The sequence below is a fragment of the Chenopodium album genome, chromosome 13 (assembly GCF_948465745.1).
Source record: "Chenopodium album chromosome 13, dcCheAlbu1.1, whole genome shotgun sequence".
Lineage (NCBI taxonomy): Eukaryota > Viridiplantae > Streptophyta > Magnoliopsida > Caryophyllales > Amaranthaceae > Chenopodium > Chenopodium album.
The window spans coordinates 10,305,093-10,332,203 of record NC_137846.1 but is presented as its reverse complement, the minus strand read 5'-3'; the positions used below and the strand labels follow the sequence as shown (position 1 = coordinate 10,332,203).

The following is a 27,111-nucleotide window of genomic DNA, read 5'->3' as shown; positions in this document are numbered from 1 at the left end:
AAAGCTCGTAGCGCTTATAGATGTCGTATTGATTTTGATTAGTTGTCATCAATTATTTATAACGGGCAAAAACTTTATACTTATAATTAGTATAAATAATCATACATATTTGCTCCATTATCAATGAGCATTAACTTCAACTCCTCCTCCCCCTCCCCTCCTAATCAAGATAAGTACGTAGCAATATCTAGTTAACCACCACACACATACAACCCAACAAAGCAAATCAGATTTAAATACAAACATTATTCTATACCTATATAGCTATACCAGACCATACGAGCATTCAGTAACTAAACCGACGGTATAATTCTAACAGGAATCACCATCACATCACAAATCGATACATAGTCAACAGATCGAAGACACCTTACACTCTAACACTAGTATCAATCTAGCAAAACTAGATCAAGATCCACTGATTAAGATTAATTGTTAAATAAAATGATAATATAAGAAGAGAGAATCACGAGTGATACACCCACAAAAAAACCATAAAAATTGGCTTTTATAAACTTTAACTTAGCTTAGGATTTTTATGTAGATGCTCCGTGGATATCATCAATTTCATATATAACCCCGTATAACACGCCTCTCTCTCTTCCTTATTCTTTTGGCACTTGTCATTTCGTATTTGGCATCATTTCTTGATTTTTACTTTCAATAAAAGCTTCATTTCTTTTCAATAATTTAACTAAATAAAAACAAAAAATTATCTTCCAATTTTTTTTCATTTTTTCCCCTGAATTTTCTCTCATTTCTTCCAGAGTTTTCTCTTTTCTTACCCCCTTTTATCTCTTTCTTACTCACCTGAATTTTCGTTTTGTTGTTCTGTTTCTTTGTTTTCATTTGTCCTGAAATTTCACAATTTCTGGGAATTATTGGGATTTTCTTGGAAATCAGTTTGATTAAAAAAAGAGCAGATTTTTCTGTGTTGTTCCTGAATTATCGCTGCTTTTTTAACTTCCCATACACTTGGAAATGCATTGGTACGTTTTTTTTTGTTAATCTACTAAATTATGATGATGAAATTTCTTTTATTTAATGCCATTATAATTGTTATTTAATGTTTATAATTTGATTGGCATTGAAATATTTTCGGAGATCGCCGTACTATTATAATTTTAATGTAATAATTAAGATGTTATTTTGTAATAATAGTGCATAATCAAGTGGTGTCACAGTGCATGTTTGATCTTAATCGATTGATTTTTTGGGTTTTGTTTTTGTACTCAATTTTGTGATTGGAATCATCGGTTGCTGATATAAGCATTTGGGTTTTTAAGGTTTAAGTTTATATAGATGATAATGGCTAAATTATTGTTCTTGAAGTTAGTAAAACTGGGGTTTTGTCTTTTTACTTTTAAGTTTTGTGAATTATTAAATGTGATTTTATGGTAATTCATGCTAATCATGCATCTGGGTATCTGTAATTAAAGCGTATAAAAATGGGAGTACTTCATTATAATATCATCAAATTGGGCTAATTGTACTCAGTATATTCAGCTGTAAGCCTGTAGTTATGTTGGCAAAGCTTTAAGGATGCTGACTAGTCTAGGTTGTACTCTTAGGGGTGGCATAGAACTGGGATCGAATCCCGTCTACATCACTGCCCTTGTGGCGCTATGCACACCAATAATTAAATTCTGAGCTTTAGATTTTTGAGATTTAATCATTTAAGCTTATGGAACGAAGCTGTAAATTGTTGTTGATTGTTTTGTAGGACTAACGATTTTTTTTGCTCATGTTGATTGTTGAATTCGTGATATGCAGAACTTTGATGGTGTATGAGCTTTGAGGGTCATTATATGGACAGCGAGGAGACTTAGTATTTGAAAAGATCATTAAGCTTCATAAAGCTGTATTTCAGAAGCTACTGAAGATTCGCCGTACATAAAACTTACGTATATTCATATACTTGTATAAAGTATACATTATCGTGGTTGTCTGGGTGTGGGTGAACAAAGTAGCTAAACAATGTGGTCGCAGTTAAGCTCTCTGTTGTCTGGCAAGATGGACGCTCTTGCCACTTCTGATCATGCTTCTGTGGTCTCGATGAATATGTTTGTGGCACTGCTCTGTGGTTGCATCGTAATTGGTCATCTTCTGGAGGAGAATCGCTGGATGAACGAGTCCATCACTGCTCTACTTATAGTAAGACTCCAATACATTTATTAGATTGGTTTGATTATGCTTTAAATTATCAAGGTTTATCTTTTGGAGTGTTGGTTGACGATCTAATTTCTACAACGTGGTTTGATTCTTACTGGCAGGGTTTGGCTACTGGGGTTGTGATTCTGCTGATTAGTGGAGGAAAGAGTTCGCATCTTTTGGTTTTCAGTGAAGATCTTTTCTTCATATACCTTCTTCCACCGATTATATTTAATGCAGGGTATGTTAGATTTCTTTCAATAATCGTTTAAATAACCTGTTTGCTCTCACTTGTTTCTTTATTATTTTTTCGACAAAGATTTAGAATTCATGTCTGGATACTGATATTCTTAGCTTCAATTGTCTTATCCAGCTTTCAGGTGAAGAAGAAGCAGTTCTTCCGCAACTTCATTACTATCATATTGTTTGGAGCTGTTGGTACATTGGTATCATTCACCATCATATCTTTTGGTAATATAAACAACTATGTTTTCTCTTATGCTATGCTCTTGTTTGCTTCTTTTGAAACAGTACTACAGTAGATGTGGTCTTTAATGGGGATTAGTAGTGTGCCAAAATTCACGAAGTCATTTTTTTATTTGGGTGGTGTTGACTTCCTACTGCTATAAGTGTGACACCAATCCTCAAGGCTAGTAGCCTAGTATTGCCCTAACTAATTTTTCCATAAGAAAGAAGTAAAATCTAAATGACTGTACAAAGCAAGAGGACAATATGTCCTTAGTTGAAAACAAACAAACAAAAAGGAAACCCAACTCCTCAGATTCTTTGAAATTGAAGTTCGTCTAGCTTACCAAGAAGTTAAATAAATACATATATCTATCCTAAAGCTGGTCCCATGAAAGATAATTGTGACTTCCATCCCTTTTGTAAGAATATGTAGATTATCATGCTAATCAATTACCCCACAAAATACCTTAATCATCTTCTTTTGTCACCCCATGACATTTCATGCATGATAAACCTTTATAATGCTCTCACAATCTACTTGTGAGATTTTACTAAGTCTGCTAGATATATTTTCCCATTGTTTCCACTACTAGTGCTTTTACTTTTTTTTGTGGTTATTTTGGAAACATCCTCTATGATAGCTTAGGGGGGAGGTGGCGTATTTTTGGACATACTTAGGTTGTCTCTTAATGGAATTCATACTGATTGATGTGATTGTACCGTTCTATAAATTTTCATTTGGCGAGAAAGAATTTGATGAAATATCAGAGAGGGGATGGACCAGTAATTGGTATATGTTACTACTTTTGCTGTTGAACTGTTTCCCCCAGGTTCTTTCACCTTGGTGCTTTCTTGGATTCGGTCTTTGGTGTAGGCTGCATTATTGTTGTGTGTAATATCAGCACATGACGAGGGGCCCATAGGGATCCTTCCTAGAATGCTGTATTTCTGCCCATTGATGTTTGCATATCTTTATTTTTGTTTCCTTTTTATGTTACTGGCTTTTTAGGTTCCTTCCCCTGATCTCTGTAATACAAGTATTTATTAGGTGAAATGAAACTTCCTTTTATAAATTATAACAACTAAGCCCCTCCCACAGGGCAAGACAGAGAGAAAAAGGACACTTGTTGAACGAACTTTCTTCTCATAGCTTTAAGTACACCTGTTGGTTATCTTGTGCTGCTATCAGTGCCTTGACCCTTCTTGCATTCATTGACAATTCAAACCATCTTCTCTGCTCGTAATCGCTAACTAGAAGATAGAGTTGCTTTTTTATCTGTCACTTCCAATAGCATATGTGCGTAATGATGGCACATTACTATTTTGATGTGCTACAGACATTTTTTCCATTATTCTTGTTGGATCTACAGAATCTTTTTGACTTGATGGGACATTGCTTCAAGACTTATTTAATACTTATATCAAGTGTTACCTACTTTGAATATCCCCCTCAAGCCTTGACCAGAAGCGGGCAAATTGGAACTTGGTACACTTCTAGAATTTTCTAAGAAAACTAGGTATTAAATATCATCTTCGTTCTTTGTTTGTGTACCAATGAAGTGATGACTAGAAGAAAAAAAAAAAAAACATTAGGATTTATGATTTGACCAATGAGCTTATGGTAGGTGATAGTAAGTGGAACACAAATTCCTGCAAAAAATTATACGAGTCTCTTTTATTGGCAAACTATAAGTTTCTGAAGGAATTGCTGTTTTTTTTTTTAACTTATTTATTTATTGAATTTTGATGCAGGAGCGTTGTCAATTTTTAAGAAATTGGATATTGGTTCTCTGGACTTGGCAGACTATCTTGGTATTTATTTTCTTTGCATCATGTTGTTTCACAGCACATGTTATTCTCTTTGTTTTGAGCTTTAATGTTCTCCTTTACTTTCAGCTATCGGTGCAATATTCGCTGCCACAGATTCTGTTTGCACATTGCAGGTAAGTCCATTTCTAACCCATGTAAAAATCTGAAAGCAAAGACCTTTTGCTCTATTAGTGCAGAACTTAAAAGATGCCTATTATGGAACAGGTGCTCAATCAGGATGAGACCCCTCTGCTCTACAGTTTGGTGTTTGGTGAGGGTGTTGTTAATGATGCCACATCAGTGGTGCTTTTCAATGCGATTCAGAGCTTTGACCTCACAACAATCGATCACAGAATTGCCTTACAATTTATGGGCAACTTCTTATATTTATTTATCGCAAGCACTATTCTTGGAGCATTTGTAAGGCTATGCCCATCTCCTTTTTTTTTTCCCGTTCCCGTTCCTGCTTCTTCATTTTTTTTATGCGTGGTTTGATTTGTTATGGAATAATAATTCTCTGTTCTATTTGCAGACTGGCTTGCTCAGTGCTTACATTATCAAAAAGTTGTACTTTGGAAGGTATGTTTTTTTTAAAAAAAAAAAAAAACTTGGATGTTTGCAATTTTCTTCCACTCATTTTATTTTATTGGTTCTTTGCCTTGTGTAGTAAAATATATATGGACATTTTCCAGTTTATAATTCATGTCCACGATCATACAATTTAAGATATGTATGCAAATAAATTAAATGTTCATTTCCCATGAAGTCTGCTACTTCCTATGGAGATTATTAAGTTCACTTATGCTACGCTAAAACTCTTATCACCCGTCTGAATCCTGGATAACTAAGGACATTAACTTTATCCAGCATACAAAATTCTATCTTAATGTGTGGAGGACAATGGACCTCGTGTAATTGTTACTGTCTGCCAGACCTTATTGAAATTTCATTGATAAGAGCTATGCTTGAATTTGCAATGCTCATTCTTGTCTCTTGAAGTTTTATTTGTGATTTCTGAACATTTATCAGCAATCTACATGATTTCATGCAGATATGCATGCTTAATTACACATGTACCTGAAGTCATCAAACAAAAACTCATGTGTAATGTTGAACTGTCAAAGATGGCTAAAGAGATATCTGCTCTATAGTTTGATTCTTGTAGAGTTGTAGGTACCTGGATTTCGGCATTCAGTCATTTTAAATGGTTGCTTCTGATCAGATTGGTGTCTATTGTGCATTCTTGTGTAAATTAGGTAGGGTTGTTGGCTAGAAATATATGCAAGTTGTGAGAATGTCCGATGATTAGGTGCATTGGCATGGATCATCAGAATATCTTTTTTAATTAAAAAAAGAGTATGCAATCTTTTTATTTTGTCTTTTATTATTCTTCAATTCATTCTAAAAAGGGAAGAATTAAAACAAGATAAGAAAAAATAAGAAAACTGAAAACCCATTCTACATTTCATCTTTGCATTAGGGATTTCTATACAGATAAGTTATTTCACAGCTGCCATTTATGATTGTGCTGGAGCTCCGAGCCATGCATTCCACTCAGTTTCTTTGTGTTTCTTCCACTTTTTCCTTTTATGGTATGCCATTTGCCAATCATCAGCTATCTGTTACTTTCTCAAAATAATGGCTAGGTATAAATAGTTGGCAGTTGCTCCATATTTTGAGGGTGCAAACATTCTTTATGGAAGCAAAAAATGATCCCTGGCTGGAGAAGCTCACATGCAGATGACACTAATTGGGTGGTCCTCAGTCCTGTCTGCCTGGGATTACCTTATATACTTGATATGGACATTTTTTTCTTCTTATTTTGAACAATATCCTTCCAAACAAAACTAACAGCATTCTTGTTTTATTTTTATTTTATTTTTTTATTTTTAAATAAATTGGAGTCTAAGATCAAGTTTCAGTTTATGGCTTCCACTACATCATAGTATTTCCTGTAGGGATGGATTTAAACCAATTCGATCCATACTTTTCATTCACAGCTTATTGGGTTCACTATATCTGGTCCTGAATTGGCACATACTTGTTATCTTGAACTTTTTGGAGCTTTTTTTTTGGGGGGGCAATTGTCTTTATATGCTATATCCTAGGATGTTTTGTGATGTGTAATTCGTTTATAGAAGGAAATTGAAAGCTTTCTCTAGTTTTTGCACTAGTTAACAATAACTATTACTCTCCTATGTTATTGCTTTGTGTTCTTTGTAGTGCAAATGCATTAATCTGTCATCTGTATTTCGGAACTCTGATCCACCTCTTCAAGAGTGTTAAGAATGTGCTTATCTGTAAAGATGATATCTTACTAATAGTTGCAATATTGCAGGCACTCCACTGATCGCGAGGTTGCTTTAATGATGCTTATGGCTTATCTATCTTACATGCTTGCTGAAGTAAGCTTCTATAAGTCTTTTGATTGAAGTTTTTCATTCTGAATTCCCCCATCTTTTGTTAACTTCTCTGAGAAGTCAATCTTCTTTTATACAGGTCTTGTTTCGTGGGACTAGACCAGTACTTGTTTTGTTAATTATGTATTAGTTTTGTCAGGAGCTAATAATTTTTATTTCTTGCAGCTTTTCTATTTAAGCGGAATTCTTACAGTGTTCTTCTGTGGAATTGTCATGTCCCATTATACATGGCACAACGTGACAGAGAGCTCAAGAGTAACCACCAAGTACTACTGCTTATCTTTTAAATTGTTCCAAACTCTAAGATTTTATGGTTGCTCTAATCTGTGATTTCCTCACTTCTCTACAACAGGCATGCTTTTGCAACACTGTCTTTTGTCGCTGAGGTTTTCCTCTTTCTATATGTTGGTATGGATGCATTGGACATTGAGAAGTGGAGATTCGTGAGTGATAGGTATTATTATCTCTTGAAGAATTTTGTTGATATTTTATTGACATAAATACCATCTTCTGGGCCTGTTCTGTTTAAGTTTCCACTTCGAAAATTTCACTCTATTACTTTATTTCTTTTGACTCTTGATGTGCGCTGCAGTCCTGGCACTTCTGTTGCTGTGAGTTCCATATTGCTTGGTCTGATCATGGTTGGACGAGCAGCTTTTGTTTTCCCCTTATCATGGTTAATGAACTTTGCCAAGAAATCGCATAGCGAAAAGGTCTCTCTCAACCAGCAGGTAAGTAAATTTCCCGTTTACTTAAAAAAATTTCAAAGGTATATATTCCTGCTTCTTAATCATCTTATCTGTTGGTCAATATTTCTAAATATAGGTGGTCATATGGTGGGCTGGTCTTATGAGAGGTGCTGTTTCCATGGCACTTGCTTATAATCAGGTATGTCACTGATTCATTTCTGATGATCACTTATCTATAGTGCTCAAGCTTTCTAAATTAATTATGCATGTCATGATCATCATCTTTTACAGTTTAGCAGTTAAATGCTTGTTAATCCTTGGTTTATTAAATGGTTTTTGCAGTTTACGAGGTCAGGGCACACACAGCTGAGGGGAAATGCAATCATGATCACCAGCACTATAACTGTTGTCCTATTCAGTACAATGGTAAGTATTTATGCTGCCAGCAGCCTGGCTTTCTTCTTAAAAATGTATTATCGACATCATTTCTTGGATTTTTGCTGTTTTCACTTTCATCACTCAATATCTTGAGATCTAAATAATTAGTTATCTCAACATACTTTTACTCCAGTGTACACCGAAAGTGGTTTTTGGTGAAGTTGTAATCATTATGCATTGCACTGGACATCTGTTTGGTTGCCTGGTTGAAGGTCCAATTTTCAAGCATTGGCCTTAAAAGTAATAACTTTGGATTTTGCATGGTGTTACTTAGTCTAAGGGGGTCGTTTGGTTGGATCATTTGGAATGGAGTTAGAATCCATTCCATCCAGTTTTTTGTTTCGTTGAGGTTTTTAGTAATGGAATCTCATACCCAAGGGGTTCTAACTCCCCCTCATACCCATGGAATCCCATACCCACCCCTCCCCCCAAGATTCACAATCCATTCTATTAATGAAGGTTAGAATCCATTCCAACAATAAAACCAAACAACTTTGGACTAGTATGGATATTAGAATCCGTACCTCTCTAGTATGAGATTCCATACCAATCCATTCCAACTTGATGAACCAAACACGATAATGCACATTCATTTATACTTATGATTTCTATTCAGTACTAGTTTACCACTTGTTATCATTTTGGGAGGTGGTTGTCAGTAAAAATGCAAGTCAATAGAGTTGAGAACATTCTTGAAATTGGCAATATGCAACCATTGACATTGTGGTATCTATTATAAAAAGGATGTACAGATTGATTACTATTCCCTCAGAAAAGATTTCAGCTAGGTATTTCCTCAGTTAATGTCTTTGTATTGAGCTAGCTGTAGAGTGTACTTGTAGATTTGTAGTATTAATACTAAACAAGCTTGGGAAAGAAACAGAGGTTTGGTTTTGATATCCTTGCTGATCTTTGTCAATCCTGCAGGTGTTTGGGTTGCTGACGAAGCCTCTCATTATGTTTTTGCTGCCTCAACCAAAACACTTTACTAGTTGCAGCACCGTGTCAGATCTAGGAAGTCCAAAAGCATACTCGCCACTCCTTGAGGGCCATCAAGATTATGAAGTTGATGTGGGGAACCATGACAATGGCACTGAGCCTACTATAGTTCGACCTAGTAGCCTCCGCATGCTTCTAAATGCACCTACTCATACCGTCCATCACTATTGGCGCAAATTCGATGACTCTTTCATGCGGCCTGTGTTTGGTGGCCGAGGTTTTGTACCTTTTGTCCCTGGTTCACCTACTGAACAAAGCACCCACAATTTGGCAGACAGAACATAGGAAAGTAAATTGAGGCTTTAACCTACTGGCAGTTTGGGAGGTCGGAAAATGCCCCATACCAACGAAGTCTGGTGTCTGGTCTCGTGGGCGTTCCTGTTTGAAGAGTTGTACAATAATTCTGTTAATAGATAGTAAGTTACAATCAATCTGCAGCTTTAATTATCAGTATATTCAAACAGTATGGCGATTTGTTGATGTATTCTTTAATCTGGCTGTAGCTAGAATACTCCAATGTTTTGTAGTCCTATATTCAGTTAGGATTTTCTTTTTCCCCCGAAACCGCTTTTGCAAGCAGAAGTTTGGGTTTTTTTTTTTCTTCCTTTACTGTAGAATAAACTTCCCTTAGAACAGAGAGCAGAAACAATGTTGGAGGTTTGTGTTTGTATTTGATCATTGTCTACTTATATTCTTATGAAACAATAAGTTTGCCATTTGTTCTACTAAATGGAGAAAATATAAGTTTATCTCCTTGATTAAAAAAAAATGGCAAAATTATAAAAAAATTAATAATTTTTTAATTAAAAACGAGCTCCACATTTGTTGATTTCTTTATTGTTTATTTGGGGCTTTTTCAACTAAATGCACTTCAAAATTGACTTGAGAGCATACATTGATTATCTGTCCATTTTAGACCTTTTTTTTTTTTTTTGAACAAAATCAATTTATTAATAAAAAGTCATTCAACATCTACAAATAAAATTTAAATTAACAAATATATAAAATAGAATCAAATAAAGGTTTCCTTCATCAAAGCTACGATTGTTAAAAAGATCTTGCACTGTGGTACATCTTTTGCACACATCGCTGAAAAATGCACGGAGAGCCCGTCTAATGATTTGTTGTAGCTGTAAGGATGATTATTATATGATTTACCTGAACGCATTTGAGAATTCGACAACCGTTGCGATCCCAAACAAATGTTTACCAATGAATTGATAATAGGGCAAACAAATGATTACTTTTTTATAAGCCCTAACACACAAATAAACCTTGACAAAAAGTAAACAATTAAACTATGGAGTGACAAAAACTAATGACTTCACCGTAGAGAGACACTCCACATTCCACAATATGGAGACAACGAATATATACACCACATGTGTAGATTTATTGGGAAAATTTGCAAATTGCAGCCATTTAAAGTTAGTATTTTGCAAATTGCAGTCATTTTTAAAAAAAATTGCAAATTACAGCCCATAATTTCTTATAAATTGTGCAGCCTGATTCAACTTTTTCATTGGTTTACGTGTCAAAAAATATTCGATTAAGGTTTTAAGGGTCATTTTAGTTTTTAGAGATCCGAATTGAGCTCAACATTAGCAAAAAAATAACGTAAGTGCCTCGTTTTACAGCAAAAAATAGTTCCCCACAAATCGATACATTTTTGTTACGCAAAACGAAGCACTTACGTTATTTTATTGCTAATTCCGAGCTCAATTCGGGCCCTTAAAAGCTAAAATATCCCCTAAAACTTTAACCGAGTATTTTTGACACGTAAACCAATGAAAAAGTTAAATCGGGCTGCAATTTACAATTTATAAGAACTTTTGGGCCACAATTTGCAATTTTTTTTAAATGACTGCAATTTGCAAAATACAAACTTTAAATGGCTGCAATTGGCAAATTTTTCGATTCATTAAAATCTAAAATGCAACAATATAGGAAAACAAGACTAAAGGGTCAGAAATTAGATTATTTTTGGCCTAAATGACAAAAATAATTAAAACCCTAGAAGAGAAGAGAGGATCCCCTCAAAAAAAAAAAAAAAAAAAAAAAGGAGGAGCTTAGAGAGGAGGGGACGGCTAGGTTTTTTTTGGTGATGAATATTATTTGTCCATTTTAGACTTTAAATGATTAAATCTATAGTTTATAGTAATATATAAAGTGAAAGGGGATTTTAGATGATAAATTTTAATTTAAAAAAAAAAATTACCATTCTTTACGTACTAAAACATTTAAAAGCTACCTATTCTTCAGAAATCCACTATTACTTTTTTAATTTTTTTTATTTGGTAGATAATATTTTAAGGAAAAAAAAGAAGAATCAAGCCATATAGATTTCTTATACTTCGTATTGCACACGCAGTGCGCGTGTGTCTCCTAACTTGTAGAAATAATTAGAGGATTTCTCTGGTTATTCGTGAAATAATTTTTTCATTGTTATCTCCTCCATTGAAAACCTTACTTGTTTGGTCAAAAAGAAAACCTTATTGTTTTAAGACATTTTTTTTTTCTATACATAACTTTTGAATATCTAAATCATCAAATTTGTACAATTATATATATTAATAAAAAAGTCAAACTATATATTATTTTAGAAAAATTTGTAGTCAAACTATAGAATAATGTAAAAAGTCTAAATGTTTGAATTATTTATATTAAATTTACAATTTTAATCATCAATATCTTTAATCACTTATCTATTTATAAAAATTATATAAAAAAAATAGTAATATAAAAATAAGCATTTTTTTTTTGAAACCAAAATACGCAATTTGATTAATCCATTAACATTTTACATAACAACAATTAATAGATGTCTCCAAAGAGACACATAACTACTATCTATATATCTATATAGAATAGTAAAGTAATCTCCGGAAAATAAAATCACATATTACACATGTCAACACCACATAAAAAAAATTTCTGCCCAAAACATTTATTGTTTTCGTTGTCAATTTTTTTTTTCATTAAAAAATAAATAACTTCAAGTTAGTTTTAAAGTTTGGAATTTAAAAGTAAATAGCTAAAAGTTAATTTTATCAGGGTAAAAGGTAAGACAGAAAATTTCAATTTCAACATTTCAACATATACATCCTAGGTTCAATTTGACCGAATAAAAAATAAAAAAGTTCGTTATACATTGATAACTAGGTTAGGTCCCGTGCCATGCACGATACTTTTTTTTTTCTTTGACAAAATGGTAATTTTGAATTGAGTAATTGTTTTCATATTAACACTACATTTAATTATAAATTATTAATTTGTCTCAAATATTATGATGAATTTATAAAGGAACCTGTTAGCAAATTGAAAAAAAATTTGTGTATATCAGATTCAAGGCACACTTAGGGTATTTTCTGCTCATTTAATATATATATTTTTTTGCTCATTTTTAAATCATAAAATGAGAAGGAAAAAATTGTCAAATAAGGAAATAACGTCTTTGGGTACGCTTGCCTTCATGGACACCCGGGTGTGTATATAAAAGGTGTTGATTGACCAGATATGTATCTTAAAATATGCATTTTTTTTTTTATTTGATTTCACTAATAAATTGGTATCATTTATAGCTATTAATATCTTTTGTGGAAGGATATATCATTATATCAAATCTTTTATTTTATCTTAAGTAATTTTAAATATTTGATATTCAAATTATTTTCTTGGAGCTTTTAATATATAAATAAATAATATTCAAAAATAAAATAAAATATTTATTGTAATATTTGACTAAAATTTTGTTAAATATCTGATTCACTTTTATTTATTTTTTTTATTTATGTTTATATAGTTGTTAATATGTTTTGAAAATATACATCAAATATTTTATATATGTATACATATGTTATCTTTTATTTATGTACAGTAAAAGATTTGTTTTCAAAAATGATTTTTGTAATAAAAATAAAAATAAAAAAACTAAAGACACTTAGACACACCAGGTGATGACACGTGTCATTGCTGGTGTGTCTTTTAGTATATAGTTATCGATTGATGATTCCAGTTATTGATCGACTAAGTAAATCAACATACAAAATTTATTTTCTCTATTATGCATAAAAATAATCCAACTATGTATTAATTAAAAAATATGAGCATAGCTCGGGCATTAACTAGTATCTATGTATATTAGTAATAGTATATGGTTAAGTTAATATATACTCGTAATTTACTAATTTATATAAAATTCAAAGAGATGCACAAATACTAAAATAGAGGGAGTGATAATCAATTACTTAATGGAACTTAATTGTCCAAATACATATCATTAGCGTCTTGTTTTTTATAAAGCCAGTTTGATCAATATGCCGCATGACATGCTTGTCATTTGAGGTTTGTTCTAAGCTACAGAGTAAAGCATTCAAGATAGCAAGTGAATTGAGAACTCAGAAAAGCATGAAGTCCTTTCCAGAGTCGTCAATCATTGGAATATTATGTTATCTACATTTATGTTAATCTTTGGCCTATATAGCAAATTTAACCATGCAAAAATTTATGTTATCTACAGTGTTTAGAGAGCCACAAGGGCAAGTGATGAGAATCGATCTCTAAATCTCCTGGAACCGGAAATAGAGCTCAAACCACTTGAGCTGCACCTTACTCTCGAACTAAATAAATTTCTAGATTGGAATAGTCCTTGGACTGAAATTGGAATTGGCAAAAGTACAACCCAATTCATCCTTATAACACCCCGCTTTTAAATTTTCTCCTCGTTCCAACAATTTGAGCCGCATGGTGCATGGGAGACGGCCAAAATAATCTGAAGTTACCGAGTACCATTGAAACAAAATACAAAGTGGAAAGGTATTAAAAAAAACCCAAAAAAAAAAAAAGCTGTTTCAAACCATCTTATACTGAATCAAAATACAATCAAAATGGACTGAACATTCGAGGAATAAGCTGTTTCAAAACATCTTAACTTAGCTAAATTGCCAGAATGAAAGGGAAATCAATTACATTGCAGTCCACTTCAGTATCGCAACAGGGGAAATATTAAATCCTTGTATTTTTTACTAGAGGGCAAAACATACATCTACGAGTATATAAAATATCCACACATACAGAGCAACACTATTGATTTATTCTCATCATCTCAAGAGTAAAAATAGGAGAGAGCAAAAGGGAGAAAGAAGGGGAGGGAGGGGGGGGGGGGGGGGGGTTGTTATGGTCATGTACAAATAATATCGACTGAAATTCTAACATATACACAATACCTCATGGCTGCCACAACTACATTCTCACATTACCCTGACTCTGGAAACTAGGCTGACAAAGAGAGCCTCAACTATGCTTTGTATTTGAAGAGCGGAAGAGGCTTAAGGATGTGGTTCATGCTCAGGCCTCAAACACTGGTTGTTCTCAGAAATGAAAGCCATACCCGGCGATAAGACTGATGAGTGCTACCATGCAGACAAACATAAGCGGAAATCCATCCTGCACTCTTCTTTCTACTTTTCTTGATTTTAGAAAAGACTGCAGAAAATTTTATAAGGCAAGGCATTAGCCATAAACAAATGCCAAAAATGAGATCAACATGGTCTATTTTTAGCAGCAGCCAAGTCAATAATAAGCTTCCTAATGGCCATAACCTGAACTAGACACTTGCCTAGGGCAAAATATGAGATATAATTAAGTGCAGCCAGATTATGCAATTACAAAGATGTCTTCAGTCTAAACTTCACGATCAAAAAGAGGTTATTGCTAATTTCCTCGAAAAACTTAAATTTAAACTTCTTTAAATTAGAATAAAAAGAAAAGTACCATCTCTTGTTTCAGGTTCTCCCTTTCCTGAATGACCAGCCTCCTCTCTTCTGTCAGATTTGAAATCGTCACTTCAGCCTGCAAAATCCACAAGACAAATTTTTGGTTATTTGCAAAGCATATAACAAAAGACCAGATAACGTAGGATAGCAGTCAAGGCTTATGAGGTCATGTCAGATGATATCAAGTTCAGCAAAACAGATAAAGATCCAGGTTAATTTGGAATAATCATTGAAGTATCTACAACAGAAGGGAGCACCCATTATTATTATTTGCCAGATATATACATGGTAAGTTGACTTCAAAAGAGTCTTGCATTTGGAATGTTGAATTAACAAAAAAGAAATGCTATAAGAAAATTATAAGAGAGATTTCACCATGAATCCATGATGTGGTCCATTCAAAGTTCTAAACTTTAATTCTCTTATTCTTATGTGCAATTACCCTAACGTTAGCCATTTCCTAGCACGTGATAATTTTCCCATTGTTTCGCATATTGCACTCCCCATAAGCTTGCTTAATACATATGTCAATCAGAAAAGAGAAATGTTTGAGAGAGAAGATATGTAATGTAGTAATGATGTAAAAACACTCCAAACCTCAAGCACAACCAGCAATGTCATCCTAGTAAAAACATACAGAATACTGTACACCAGGCTATCAATTAGCAAAAAGCATCACTAATTTCATATCTGAGTTTCAGCAAAATCGTGAGAGTATTCTTTACAATACTCAAAAATTAGCACTATGAAAGGAAGTCAAAGTAAAAAGAACAGGCTTAAGAAAAAAATAAAAAGGAAGAACCACCCAGGAGAGGAGAGGACAGGGGAAAACCAACGAGGACAGGAGGAGAAGCATAAAGTCACAGTTAATGAAGCAAAATCTAATACAAAAACTGACCTTGCTTAATTTCGACTCAAGTTCATGTAATTTTGATTTCATCTCTTCAACATCCCTGAATAATCTTTGATCCTCCTCAATAACTGGGATTCTTGACTCAATAACTTGTGATTCCTCATTGTTTCTTGTTACTGGTTTTATTTCCTTACTATCCTTCGTGAGTTGTGGCTCAACATCTTTCTGCACACTTGAGTCAACAACCTTGTTTAGATCAAAATTCATCTGCTTAATTGGTTCTGATTTCACATCCTGAGATCGAGCAACATCCGTATGGACAGTATCCTTCACTGGCTTCAAATCCTCCTTGTTTACTGTTTTAGACTCAACATGATCATCAACCTACAGCATAAAAACAAAAAAAAAAAGAAAAGAAAAAGGGAATAAACACCACCACCTTCTTGCCAAAAATCTTGATGTTCTAGAATTTAATAAAATGAAACTTGCTATCCTATATTCAGGGAGCATAACATATGAAAAATAAATCAATGTAACCAGAAACACATTGCATGAAGCAAGCAAAAGATTTGAAAACTCTTAAATTAATGCATCCCCAATTTCTTTTACATTGCAACACTAGTCTTTTTACAATCTACAATGCACAGCTCTGACAACATTTATACTAAATTGCAAATCAGTACCATACTATGAAAAATTGATGTGTTCAAACAAATATTAAAAGAGATCCAGCAAGACCACACATGGTAACATCTGCTGAAAAAAAAAAAGCAAGGTCAAAGTAAGTTTGACCTTAAATATGGAAGTGTTGCAATCAAACAAAAACAGAGAAGTAGACATATAACCCAACATGAAAATAGCTCAGCGTTAAAGCACAGAATGGGTTGCAAATGAGAATTCAAGACCAAATCATATGCCTACTTAGCTTCATACAATTGTGATCGGGAGTGTTTGCACTGTAGTAATCATCTGCCAACTCAGATGTCAGAAGTTGTTACCTGCTTCACCGTTCCGTTGAGGGGTAACAACTCTGGAGATGGTGGGGTTGGGATAACAAGATTCACTCTCATTTTTATCTCTTCAATATACTTCACACCATCCTTAGAAAACTGCAAGATAAACAGTAACCATAAGTCCACCAAAATAAGCATATGTGCAAACTTTAAAATTATCAGTACCAGCAACAGACTCGTACCATTTCAGACGTAATGTCCTCCTCCATTGTTCCTTCAGGAACAATTGTGCTTTGAACCAAGAACTTGTCCTTGCAAGTCATATCAGCTGGAGCTGTTTTCAAAGCTTGCATAATGACTGCACCAAAAAAAAGTATGAAAAAGGAAACTGAGTTCTAACTGCATCATTTAAGATTAATCATATTCAAACAGTGGTATGGAGCAGAAAGAAAAGGGAGAAAGACAAGGCAAAGAATAAAGTAGGTGGAGTGTTAAAAGAGGCTGAACTAGTAGCTCTGCTTTCTGGTTAAGTAGACATCACTATCTAATTATCTGACTCATCCTTATTACTTTTCCGCATTATTCTCAAATCTCAAAAGCTAAACCTTGAAAAGCAGGACGCTGAACCAGCCAAAATAAGTTACAGGTCTCTAGCAACAATAGTATGCTTCAAGACTCAAAAATGAGACTGTTAATTCCCCAGGCACCAAATATACAATAACTGACTTCTTAAATTATTGAAAATGAACAGATTACATGGGTCGATCATCACTAAAGATCAGATGGTATGTTTTTGGAGTAATAACAAATTTCTAGAAATGATAAAAACACTCACTTATGTTAGCCCATATAAGAACTTCTCCCAAAATTCTTCACTGTTTCAATTCCTAAAGGCCTCAATACAAAATCTACACTTGATCTCAATAGTAAAGATATTATAGAGATATTTTAGGGAAGTAACGGGATATGAGTGATGCAAGTTCACCATGACAAGGTTAACAGAGGCTTAGGGCTAAGACACACTAAGTACCCACTTTGGTAAACCTCCCATCCTATAAATCTTAGAATTTAACAATTAATAAAAAAATTCAGAACATCTGCTAACAGAAGAAAGGTGACCATGTATACAGCAGAGCATTCAAATTAAACCATCCTCTCTAAAGGGTTATATCAAGGCCCAAGAACTACGATACAGAGGATGCTTTATGGTATAAAAATTCTACTTCAAAGTAATAATCACAAAACAACAGCTCCACATTAGAGTTGCCTGTGTTAAGTTAACCAAAGTAGAATATCATCATGCAACACAAACGTCAAAGTGCTCTCATGCATCATTTGGGAATATAATATTCACCTGCTTCCTCAATTTTAATTACCATTTTGACGTTCGTGTAAATCTTGCACTCTCTATCAACAAAATAAAAAAATATATATATATATATAAAAGCATTCTATAATCACTTAAATCTGCCATATTTGTGTATACATTGACAAACCCCGCAAGGCAAAAGGAGTAATTGCTGAGGGCTTTCCTCAAAAAATGGCTCTAAATGTTACTAAAATGTACCTCAAAACTCCTGTTATCTTCAATTCTTTTCTTCATATGCTAAACCTTTACCAGGCAAGTTAAAAATACTCTACTAAATATAATGGACCATGTCAACTTACATAGCCAACTTTTATTAACTTAAACCATTATTTCTTTCTGCATATCATCAAAATGAAAATAACAGAAGTATCCTCTTACAAAGGCACATATTTTTGTTTTAAGTATTGCAATTCACAATTACAAATTTAATGCTTCAAATGTTGATACATGGTCATCAAAATAATAAACTATGATAATTGAAGTCCAATATTTATTTTGATATATAATGACATACCAATGAATTCATTGACTGATTTTGGCTGAATGACACCAACATTAGGCCGCACACAATATTTCTTCGGCGATGTAGTCTTAACCTGCAACAATCATGCAAGGGTCACAAAACTCATTTCCTTCATATCATCAATTAACCAATACAGAAATGTTCGAGCAAGCAACAGGACAATAGTACAATCCATAATACTTCAATGCAAATACAAACCAAAGGACATTCAAATTGTACCTTGAAAGCAACATATTGGTCAGTTTTGTTGCTGAGGCTAACCGTACACTTGATCTGTTTGTTCAATTCAACTACTAGTCCGCAAAAAAGAAGTTAAACGTCAATAATAGCAATCATTTAAGTTCATCCCATTAAAAAAAGTGGTCAAACTACTGCAAAAATCGCGATAATTAAAAGGTAAAGTCAATCATTGCAAAAATCTGAAAACAAACCAAATGAATTAATAATAACATCCAATCAAAATTGTAAAATTAGCGACTAACCGATGAATTTAAGCTCACGAGGTTGAATTTCCAACTGAGAACCCATAATTTCTTCTTATGATGATTGTTTCTCTAAGCATATACACCAAAAATTCCTGCAAAATCAACGAAATTAGCATAACATAATTATAATTCAACATATTTTTTATAAGCATGCGAATAAAAAAAATGCATCGAATAATTTAGGGTAAAAGGGAAACCAATAATTAATCCAAATAAAACCCTAAAAGTTATTCTACAGTAATTGCATAATTGCATTGATTAAAGAAAATTAAAGTAGCAAATATTTAGAGCAATAAAAGCACGATCATGAGATAAATTAAAGCGCCCAAAAGAGATTACCAGAATATTCGAAAAGCGACGAAAATTTTTCAAATTACAAAAAAGGGGGACAAAATTAAAAGAAATAAAATAGATCGAACTCAAAATTTGACTCGGAATTTGAACTCAAAATACAGAATCAGATTCGCGAACAAAATTGTACGAATAAATCAACAAAAATTATGAGAGAAAGAGATCGTACAAGAAAATGATCGCAATAATTGGAGAAATGGGCAAAAACTAAAATTGGGAATGCGTGAAAAATGGCGTTAAGATTACTCAAAACCCAATACTATTTGAATTTTTTTTGTTTTTCAAAATTTCCAGAAGTACAATCAATCAACCAATCAATTAATGCTGTTGAATTTGATGAAATTGAAAAACAAAAATGGGGGGTTGATTATTAAGAGGAGAGAGAAAAATGGGAGTGATGAAGAACAGAAAGAAGTGAAAGGGAAGTAAAAATGGCGGAGTAATGGTGAGATGGTGATGTATAGAAGGGTGTTTGGTGTGAAGTAATTAAAATAAAGAAAAAGGAAAGAAAACGAAAGAAAGAAAGAAAGAAAGAGTTGGCTGTGAATTTGGGGGTTTTGGGTTTTGTTTAGTGGAGGCCGTTGTACCCACCGGCCGTTCTCTTCTTCTTTGTTCCGTTTCTGCTCTTTTTTTTTTTTTAGTTGTTGGTGTTACATCGATGTCCCCGTAGAGCTGTTCAGAATGCGGTCTAGATCTTGGATTTGAATTGTGCGTTTGTGGGTTGTAATTTAAATTATTGGAGTTTGGGTTGAGAGTTTATTTGAATTTGTGAATTGGTTTGGTTTAAAAATGAGTAAAGTTTGTTTGTAATCTATAGTGATTTGATATCGAGTAGATTGATATGTTTGATATCAAAACATATTTTCTACTATTAACGGGGTGTGATGTTTGTAATGCAGGTTTGACTTTTGTACTATTTATAAATTAACTTTGAACACAATAAAAACAATTTATTTATTACCTTCTCTATAGTTATTTGTAGTGGATAATTAAATGAATTATATTGAAATTAAGGAAAGTAAAAAAAAAAAAAAAACATGTGAAAAATTATGATTGTACCATAAATGCAAATTAACAAACAAATGAAATGAGAAAAGTGATTAAACAAATCAATATATACTAAAACCAATTAAAAGAAATTAATGTGTCATGGTATAAAAATATACCAAAACAATCAAATGAAAAGAATTTGAAACTTGGATGAGTAATGGATTTTAGTCAAATCTCAGCTCTTTGACATAGAATAAATATTATTAATCTCACCAAATTCTATTAGAGTAAAACTAAAAACTAATTTAATGGCAATATACAATGTATAATTAGGTGCATCTTATGTTGTTACGGCACAAATAGATGAGTTGTGTGGGGCCATATTCTTTCCCGACCATCGGCCAAAGTACAACGGTCATGGTTTTGATCCTTTCAATGACCATTTGATCCGATTCATTTTGACCATCTTTAATTTTCTAATATGAAACAATTTATATCTATATGTACTATACATTAAAAAGAAAAGAAAAAAAAAAGGCCCATAAAATGTTGCGTGCATGCACTATCCTAGCCTCCTTTCTTGGTTTGATCTCAAGGTTAAACATTAGAAGGCTAACCATTAAAATAAAGGACATATAGTGTTTTTGTTTTATTGCAAAGACTATAAATAAAGGACAAAGAAGTCAATAGAAGTATAATGTCCTTTTATTTTTAGTTGCAATATTTTAATTTTTACATTATTCATGTATTATGCTTTGATCGTATATAATAATTAGGTCATGTTCTATTCACCTTATTCACTTATTTTAAGGCTTACTAAGGGTCTGTTCACTTCAGCTTAATTTCATTTCAGTTCAGTTGAATTCAGCTTAGCTCCAATCAGTTTAGTTCAGTTCACTTCAGCTCCTAATTTCCTTCTCTCATAAAATATTCATTTCAGCTGTATTCGCTATTCAATTCAGTTCAGTTCAGCTCCAATCACTTCAGTTCAGTTCAACTCCTAATTTCCTTCTCTCATAAAAAATTCATTTACTTGTATTCAGTTCAGTTTAGTTCAGCTCTAATCAGTTCAGTTTAGTTCAGCTCAGCTTCAATCAGTTCAGTTCAGTTCAATTCAGTAAATGTGAACAGGCCCTTAGTTTTCTGTGCACGCACTCACTTATTTCAGGGTTACTAGCCTTATGCGCGCGCGATGCGTGCGATTAAATTGGAAATTTAATATTTCAATTAGCTGAAGTTGGCAATGATATAAGCATAGGGCACAGTACTTATCTCACTATCCCTGATTGTGTCAAGAATATGTATGAGAGGGAATTGGGGCCTCTTGCTGCTGTTGCTAATGTTTAGTTCTTCCATCCTCGATTTGGTTATTTGTTCCTTATGTTATGCTCTAGGATGGAATAGTTTGTGTAATATGTTTATTTATCTTCTGTTTTATCGTTTGAACTCTAGTTTAAGCCTCTATGCTTGGTATCTTTGGGCAACCTTCATCAATTTTCTTTGTAGTATCTTTTATGTAAGGATTTCCTCCTATTATTAATATATTCCTATTTTGTGTTAAAGAAAAAGATATCAAGGCCTCAATTAAATATTAAACTAAAGTTTTAAAATTTGATATAATTATAAATAGCCGTGTTGTGTTATACTTGTGTTGATAACTTGATAATTGATATCAATATATTTCTTTGTTTGTATAAAATGATAGTAGCATCCAATGGCGGACCTTAATAGGGGCGAAACGGGGCCTGGCCCCTGATAACTTTTGAAGAAAAATTTTTAAAGCCCATTTAAAAAAAAAAAAAAAAAAAAAAAAACCCAAAACTGATGCTTTCTATCTTCTAGGCGGCAGTTAAATCAAAGAAAAGGAAAGATTCCTTCCCAATTCCCAATTCCCTAAAAATGCACTCTAACAATTGACAAACCTATAAACCCTTGGTTTTTCCCCTCCCTTTACTCCTCCGTATTACAGAGTACATATTCCATTAAACAATTTACTTTTTCGTTCCAATTCAATTACAACTTCCAAGAACAAATTACAAATTTACAATATCACTATATCAGGTATATACTCGACTACTTTCTCAATTTTTTGTTTTTAAGTTTTTGTTTTCAATTATTTTTTTTACTTTTTGCAATTAATTTTTTTTTTTATGTTATTATACTATGTACTAATGATTAATTTGAGCATTAATAAACAAATTGATAATTTTAGGTGACAAGACGTTATCAAAGTTAATTAATTACTTAGTTCAAAGTATAGAGCACGTTTTGCCTTCAGTACGTCGTTCTTTATTTCTCTATTAATATTTATCGATTGATAAGTTATTTTTAACTTTTGATTTATACTTGTGATTTGTGAATTGTAATGCATTGATGATTAACAAATTAGTCGCTTATGAATGTATGCTTGATTGCTTAAAGTTAGTTTCTTGTTTTCTTTCATATTATTTTCTTTGATTGGTTGCTACTTGTTAGAATTAAATAATTAATTAAAACGTAATTGTTGACATTTCTAAAATAAATTTAACATATAATTAATTTCAGGTAAACAAATATGAACAAACAAAAATCTATTACCTCCTTTTTCAAACGAAAAGAGCCAGAAAATGACACAACACCCGACGAAAATAATCCAGTTAATGAAGATACCCCTACCCGAATACATAATCATGAAGAAGGTCTATCGATTATTATTATTGTTTTAGACGTACACTTATGCTAGATATTATTGGCCACCGAAAGAAAAGATTTCAAGATCCGCCACTGGTAGCATCTAAAATAATCTATTACCACTGGAGTTTATTGTAGTCATATCTGACTAAAACCATTATAAATTTAGAATTTCTCAACAAAATCAGCATGCATCAGGACTCTTCTGTCGTGCTAGAAAATTAAAATACCAGTAGAAGAATTTCAAAGCGAATCATGCTCTTCCTCTCCATCCAAGTCGAGCAAGCCTTTTCTCGTCACGCCATGTCTGATGGACCGTCTCCTATACAGCACTATGTGATCGTACAAAGTGATCGTAAACCTATGACAATGGACCGTCTACTATAGCATTTTCAGGAAGAGATCGAAGCCTTTCGTTAGTTCAATTTGTTTCAGACAGTAGTGATCCTCAAATCGAATTCAAAGGAATGGATAGTTAACATGATTGTGTGAATTACAATAACTTTGCCTAAACAAATGAAGTTTATTTTTTAAATTGTTCTTGAGCAATATGCCAATATCACTGTTTTTCGTTATGTAGCCTCACTTTCATGATGTGGTATAAATGATAAATACGTGCAGCATCTTCTTGAAGGTTCGTTCTTACAGTACAAGTCATGTCATGCAAGATTTCTTAATTACTCCAAAGATTATGATTAGTTAGTTTGACCAACAAGATCTTGAATACGTGATTCATTGATTCTCATGTGATTGATGGAGTAGCTTAATTTGTGGAAATATAATGCACTGAATTATTAGAAAATGTTTCGTCATAGTTGTTGATGATTTCTCTGATGCTTTGTTTTTTTATGGGTCTCAAGAGCTTAGATTCTCATGTATTTTTTTAGTTGACAATTTATGGAAATTTTATTTTACATGAAATAAATTATAAACTATAGAGGTAATGGTTGACATGAGTGTGAGCAGAATTTTCTACAAAGTTTAATTTTTCATAAAATGGAGGAAGTTGCTTATCTAGTTCCCCCTTAATAAAAGAATTTCATTTTTAACTTCCTGTTCACTCAAACAATATTACTCCGTAGGAAAAAGCTATACATACATTGAATGTATGTGGTTCCCACATACATTGTGATATAGCAGCATTTCATTGGTTAGTAAAATGAGTCCCAAAATCCACTATATATGAAATTCTTATTTGAATTTCAAATAAATTTCTGGTTTAAACTTTGAATTTCAATTTTTTTTTTTTTTTCTTTCCTTTTTTTTGTCATTTCCAATGTAAATTTTTTTTTTTTAAAAAAAATAAATGTATAATTAAATTAGTGTTTCTTTGCATAAGTGTTACTGCAGTCGTGATGAGTCTGATGACCCTTTGAAGAAAAGATAACCCTCTTCTAATTGGATTAGTGTTTCTTTACATCTTTTATGGTTCTTTGATTTTTCGGTAAAATGCAAAGAAACACTTAGCCTTAAATTTTTATTTTGCTTTGTTTGTCTTTCCCTTCCCACATACATGCATATTGTTGTATAATATATTTGTCTAGTCTATAAGATCACACCGATCATAGCCGCCTATTAGTTATTTTACATGACAACATTTTATTTTAGAAAAAACCTTGTTCATCTTCAACAGTCAACACCATGAAGTACAATGGCCGCCATGGAAGATGGAAAAAAAACGTAAAAAAGTCAAATCAGAAGTTAATGTGTAATACAGTTTGTGGTTTAATTGAGTTAATCTTCATCATTTAATCATCTACAACATTTGAAATTAGTATTCTTCTCCTTTTTCTATTGAACTATTGAAATTGGTCATCTGCTTCTTCTTCTTCTCGTTTTCTATTGAATTTGGAATTGTGTTGAAATACAATAATTATTAAAGTAACAAAAGTGGTCAAAGTCGTATTCGTTAGTAAAAAAAATGGAGAGTCGAATGACCTCAACAATGGCTGAAAAAGATAAAAGGTCGGCGAAAATGGCAAATAAAATCCCGATAATATTAAACATTTTAACTTACTAATTTATTTAGTAACACAAGTAGATTGTTTAGTAACACAAGCAGTTATGTTTGGTAACCAAATATAAGAGACATGGCACTATTTATTATTAACAAAAAAAAAATCCTACAAATGTCGATGTTTATATTGCAATCTTGATTACTAACGATGAACATAAATTTGCACCGATAAAATATTGTCTCCGAATTCGATCCCTCACAAGAACATGAGTTACCTTTTTTTCAAATTTTATTTGTCCTTACCCTCCAATTGATATTTACAAAGATATAACAAAATATATTATCCTAAATCTTGTGTTGAGTAAGTTATATTTTATAAATACACTTTTTAGTAACAACAAAACCCAAAAAAAATTGTGAACATATAATTATTAGTAATAAATTGATATATTGAATATAATTCTCAATAATTTTTCAAACTTTGAATACTATACATAGACCATAGTTATAACTTTCAAAGTTACCAATTTACCCTTATAATTTAACTTAATAAAACACATTAATCGTTATAGGAAATAAGGCAACATTATATTGATCACGTGTAATGATTTTTGTTTAAATTTTTTTCATGTCCGAGAAAAAGAGGCGACAAGTATTTAAACTTATTGATGATGTGAAATAGACACAGTCACTGAAAAGTCATAAGAAATAAAGTTGAATAAGTAAATATATAGTAATCGAGTTTCACATCAATATTAACCATTGATGTGAAAACTGTAAATATATGATTAGTTACCGACAATGCAATGAAGAATAACATATTTTGTTTGCTAAATGTTTATATGGTGAATAGTAGAATATCTCACGATGTTGGTCACTAACACATTGCTCATAAATTGTTATACATTAAATTTGGTACCAGATTCATATCTCATCCTTAATCACAACGGTTTTTTAATACAGTTTCCTTAATCACATAATTATATGGTAACAAAAAATGAAAATATAGTATTAGAAACTATATATTTTATTCATATATGATACTTTTTTTTAGTAACAACCTTTTTAAAAAAAAAAAAAAACAAAAAGTAATAACTTATTATTAAAAAAAATATGTTGTAAACACATGGGATATTTGGCAATAAGTGACAATAATTATATTGTGTGTAACCAATCATGATTCAATGTAAACTCTTAATTATTTTATTTAAATCTTCAAATCTATAAAGTAAATCTAATGCACTTAGATTGTAACTCTCAAGGGCCTCAATAATGTTTCAATTTTGATGTTTACAAGCATATAATTCATCCTTTTTTTAAAAAAAAAAAGCATCATTTTTTCAATAACACTTTGTATTTATTAATACTATAAGCAAACTAGTCTTTTTCCATATATATATATATATATATATATATATATATTGAAACATAATATGAGTAAACTAGTATACAAAAATATGATAAAATCAAATAAAAAAAATTAAACCAACTTATTTAGTAAAGCAAATAAAAAAGATAAGTTATAAACACACGAAAGTATTTAGCAATAAGTGATAATAATTTGTGTGTAGCCTTAGCTTTTGTGATTTCATGTTAACTCTCAATTATTTGATTAAAAACCTTCAAGAAATGAATAAAACCCTCCAATGTATGTATTAATCCGTACAACACTTGATAATTGAATAATTGTAGCTAACACCTATTTAATTTTATATAGTTCCTTATATGTAATAAAAATATAATCTGTACTTTTTTTGTATGTTTGAAATTTTTGTAGTAACAATAATGACAAATTACTAACACTTCTTTAAAAAAGTTAACATAGTAAGGTTAAAATTATCCAACTTCATAAATTTTTTGAAAATATATCAATATGGATGTCTATAAAAAGATCTTTAAAAAATAATTTCATTAGTTTTTTTTATAATAATTTTTTGATTTGTAGTTTATAAAATATCGTTAAATAAAGTATTATTCGATTCTTTTAATAAACATCTCTCTTCATTAATGACGTTGACTAGGATGCTATTTTTCTCAGTAACAAAATTGTATATTTTAGTAACCTAAAATATTTTTTTAGTAACAAGAAAGATTATTTGGCGCCAATGAAATTTGTCCCGCCTTCTTATGGTAAATGGCGCCAAACACCAAAAACTTTTCCCTCTCATTTTTTTAGCTAATGATGAATTGTCAATTTTTAATTGGTAATGTA

At 32.0% G+C, this 27,111-nt stretch overlaps 2 protein-coding genes across 3 annotated transcripts; one reads left to right on the top strand and one right to left on the bottom strand.

Moving 5' to 3' along the window:
* Positions 1-546: 546 nt before the first annotated feature.
* On the top strand, positions 547-9,644 carry LOC145574555 (sodium/hydrogen exchanger 2-like). The gene is made up of 15 exons (XM_081632376.1): positions 547-989; positions 1,774-2,154; positions 2,274-2,392; positions 2,525-2,622; positions 4,372-4,431; positions 4,516-4,562; positions 4,654-4,848; positions 4,961-5,007; positions 6,767-6,833; positions 7,014-7,114; positions 7,201-7,302; positions 7,441-7,579; positions 7,674-7,736; positions 7,880-7,963; positions 8,903-9,644. Exons 2-15 carry the CDS (start codon positions 1,978-1,980, stop codon positions 9,257-9,259), a joined length of 1,656 nt encoding a protein of 551 aa, XP_081488502.1. The 5' UTR covers positions 547-989; positions 1,774-1,977; the 3' UTR covers positions 9,260-9,644.
* A 4,206-nt stretch (positions 9,645-13,850) lies between these two features.
* LOC145576269 (vesicle-associated protein 2-2-like) lies at positions 13,851-20,009 on the bottom strand. 2 transcript variants are annotated; one of them, XM_081634051.1, is made up of 9 exons: positions 19,452-20,009; positions 18,929-19,023; positions 18,666-18,739; positions 18,438-18,519; positions 16,797-16,912; positions 16,600-16,710; positions 15,647-15,985; positions 14,747-14,824; positions 13,851-14,458 (listed from the first exon to the last, which is right to left on the bottom strand). In XM_081634051.1, the coding sequence occupies exons 2-9, from the start codon at positions 18,972-18,974 to the stop codon at positions 14,345-14,347; spliced, it is 960 nt and encodes a 319-aa protein (XP_081490177.1). In that variant the 5' UTR covers positions 18,975-19,023; positions 19,452-20,009; the 3' UTR covers positions 13,851-14,344. The 2 variants fall into 2 exon arrangements, with proteins under 2 accessions (XP_081490177.1, XP_081490178.1); XM_081634052.1 differs by having other exon boundaries at positions 18,666-18,736; positions 19,452-20,002.
* Positions 20,010-27,111: the final 7,102 nt, after the last annotated feature.

Excerpts from the sequence above, each read along its gene's own strand:
- LOC145574555 (XM_081632376.1), top strand. The coding sequence starts at position 1,978 with ATGTGGTCGCAGTTAAGCTCTCTGTTGTCTGGCAAGATGGACGCTCTT. Across the intron at positions 5,008-6,766 it reads AAAAAGTTGTACTTTGGAAG|GCACTCCACTGATCGCGAGG; the intron begins GTATGTTTTTTT and ends GCAATATTGCAG. Across the intron at positions 7,964-8,902 it reads TTGTCCTATTCAGTACAATG|GTGTTTGGGTTGCTGACGAA; the intron begins GTAAGTATTTAT and ends TCAATCCTGCAG.
- LOC145576269 (XM_081634051.1), bottom strand. The coding sequence starts at position 18,974 with ATGGGTTCTCAGTTGGAAATTCAACCTCGTGAGCTTAAATTCATCG. Across the intron at positions 16,711-16,796 it reads AGGACATTACGTCTGAAATG|TTTTCTAAGGATGGTGTGAA; the intron begins GTACGAGTCTGT and ends TTTATCTTGCAG. Across the intron at positions 14,825-15,646 it reads TTGAGTCGAAATTAAGCAAG|GCTGAAGTGACGATTTCAAA; the intron begins GTCAGTTTTTGT and ends TGGATTTTGCAG.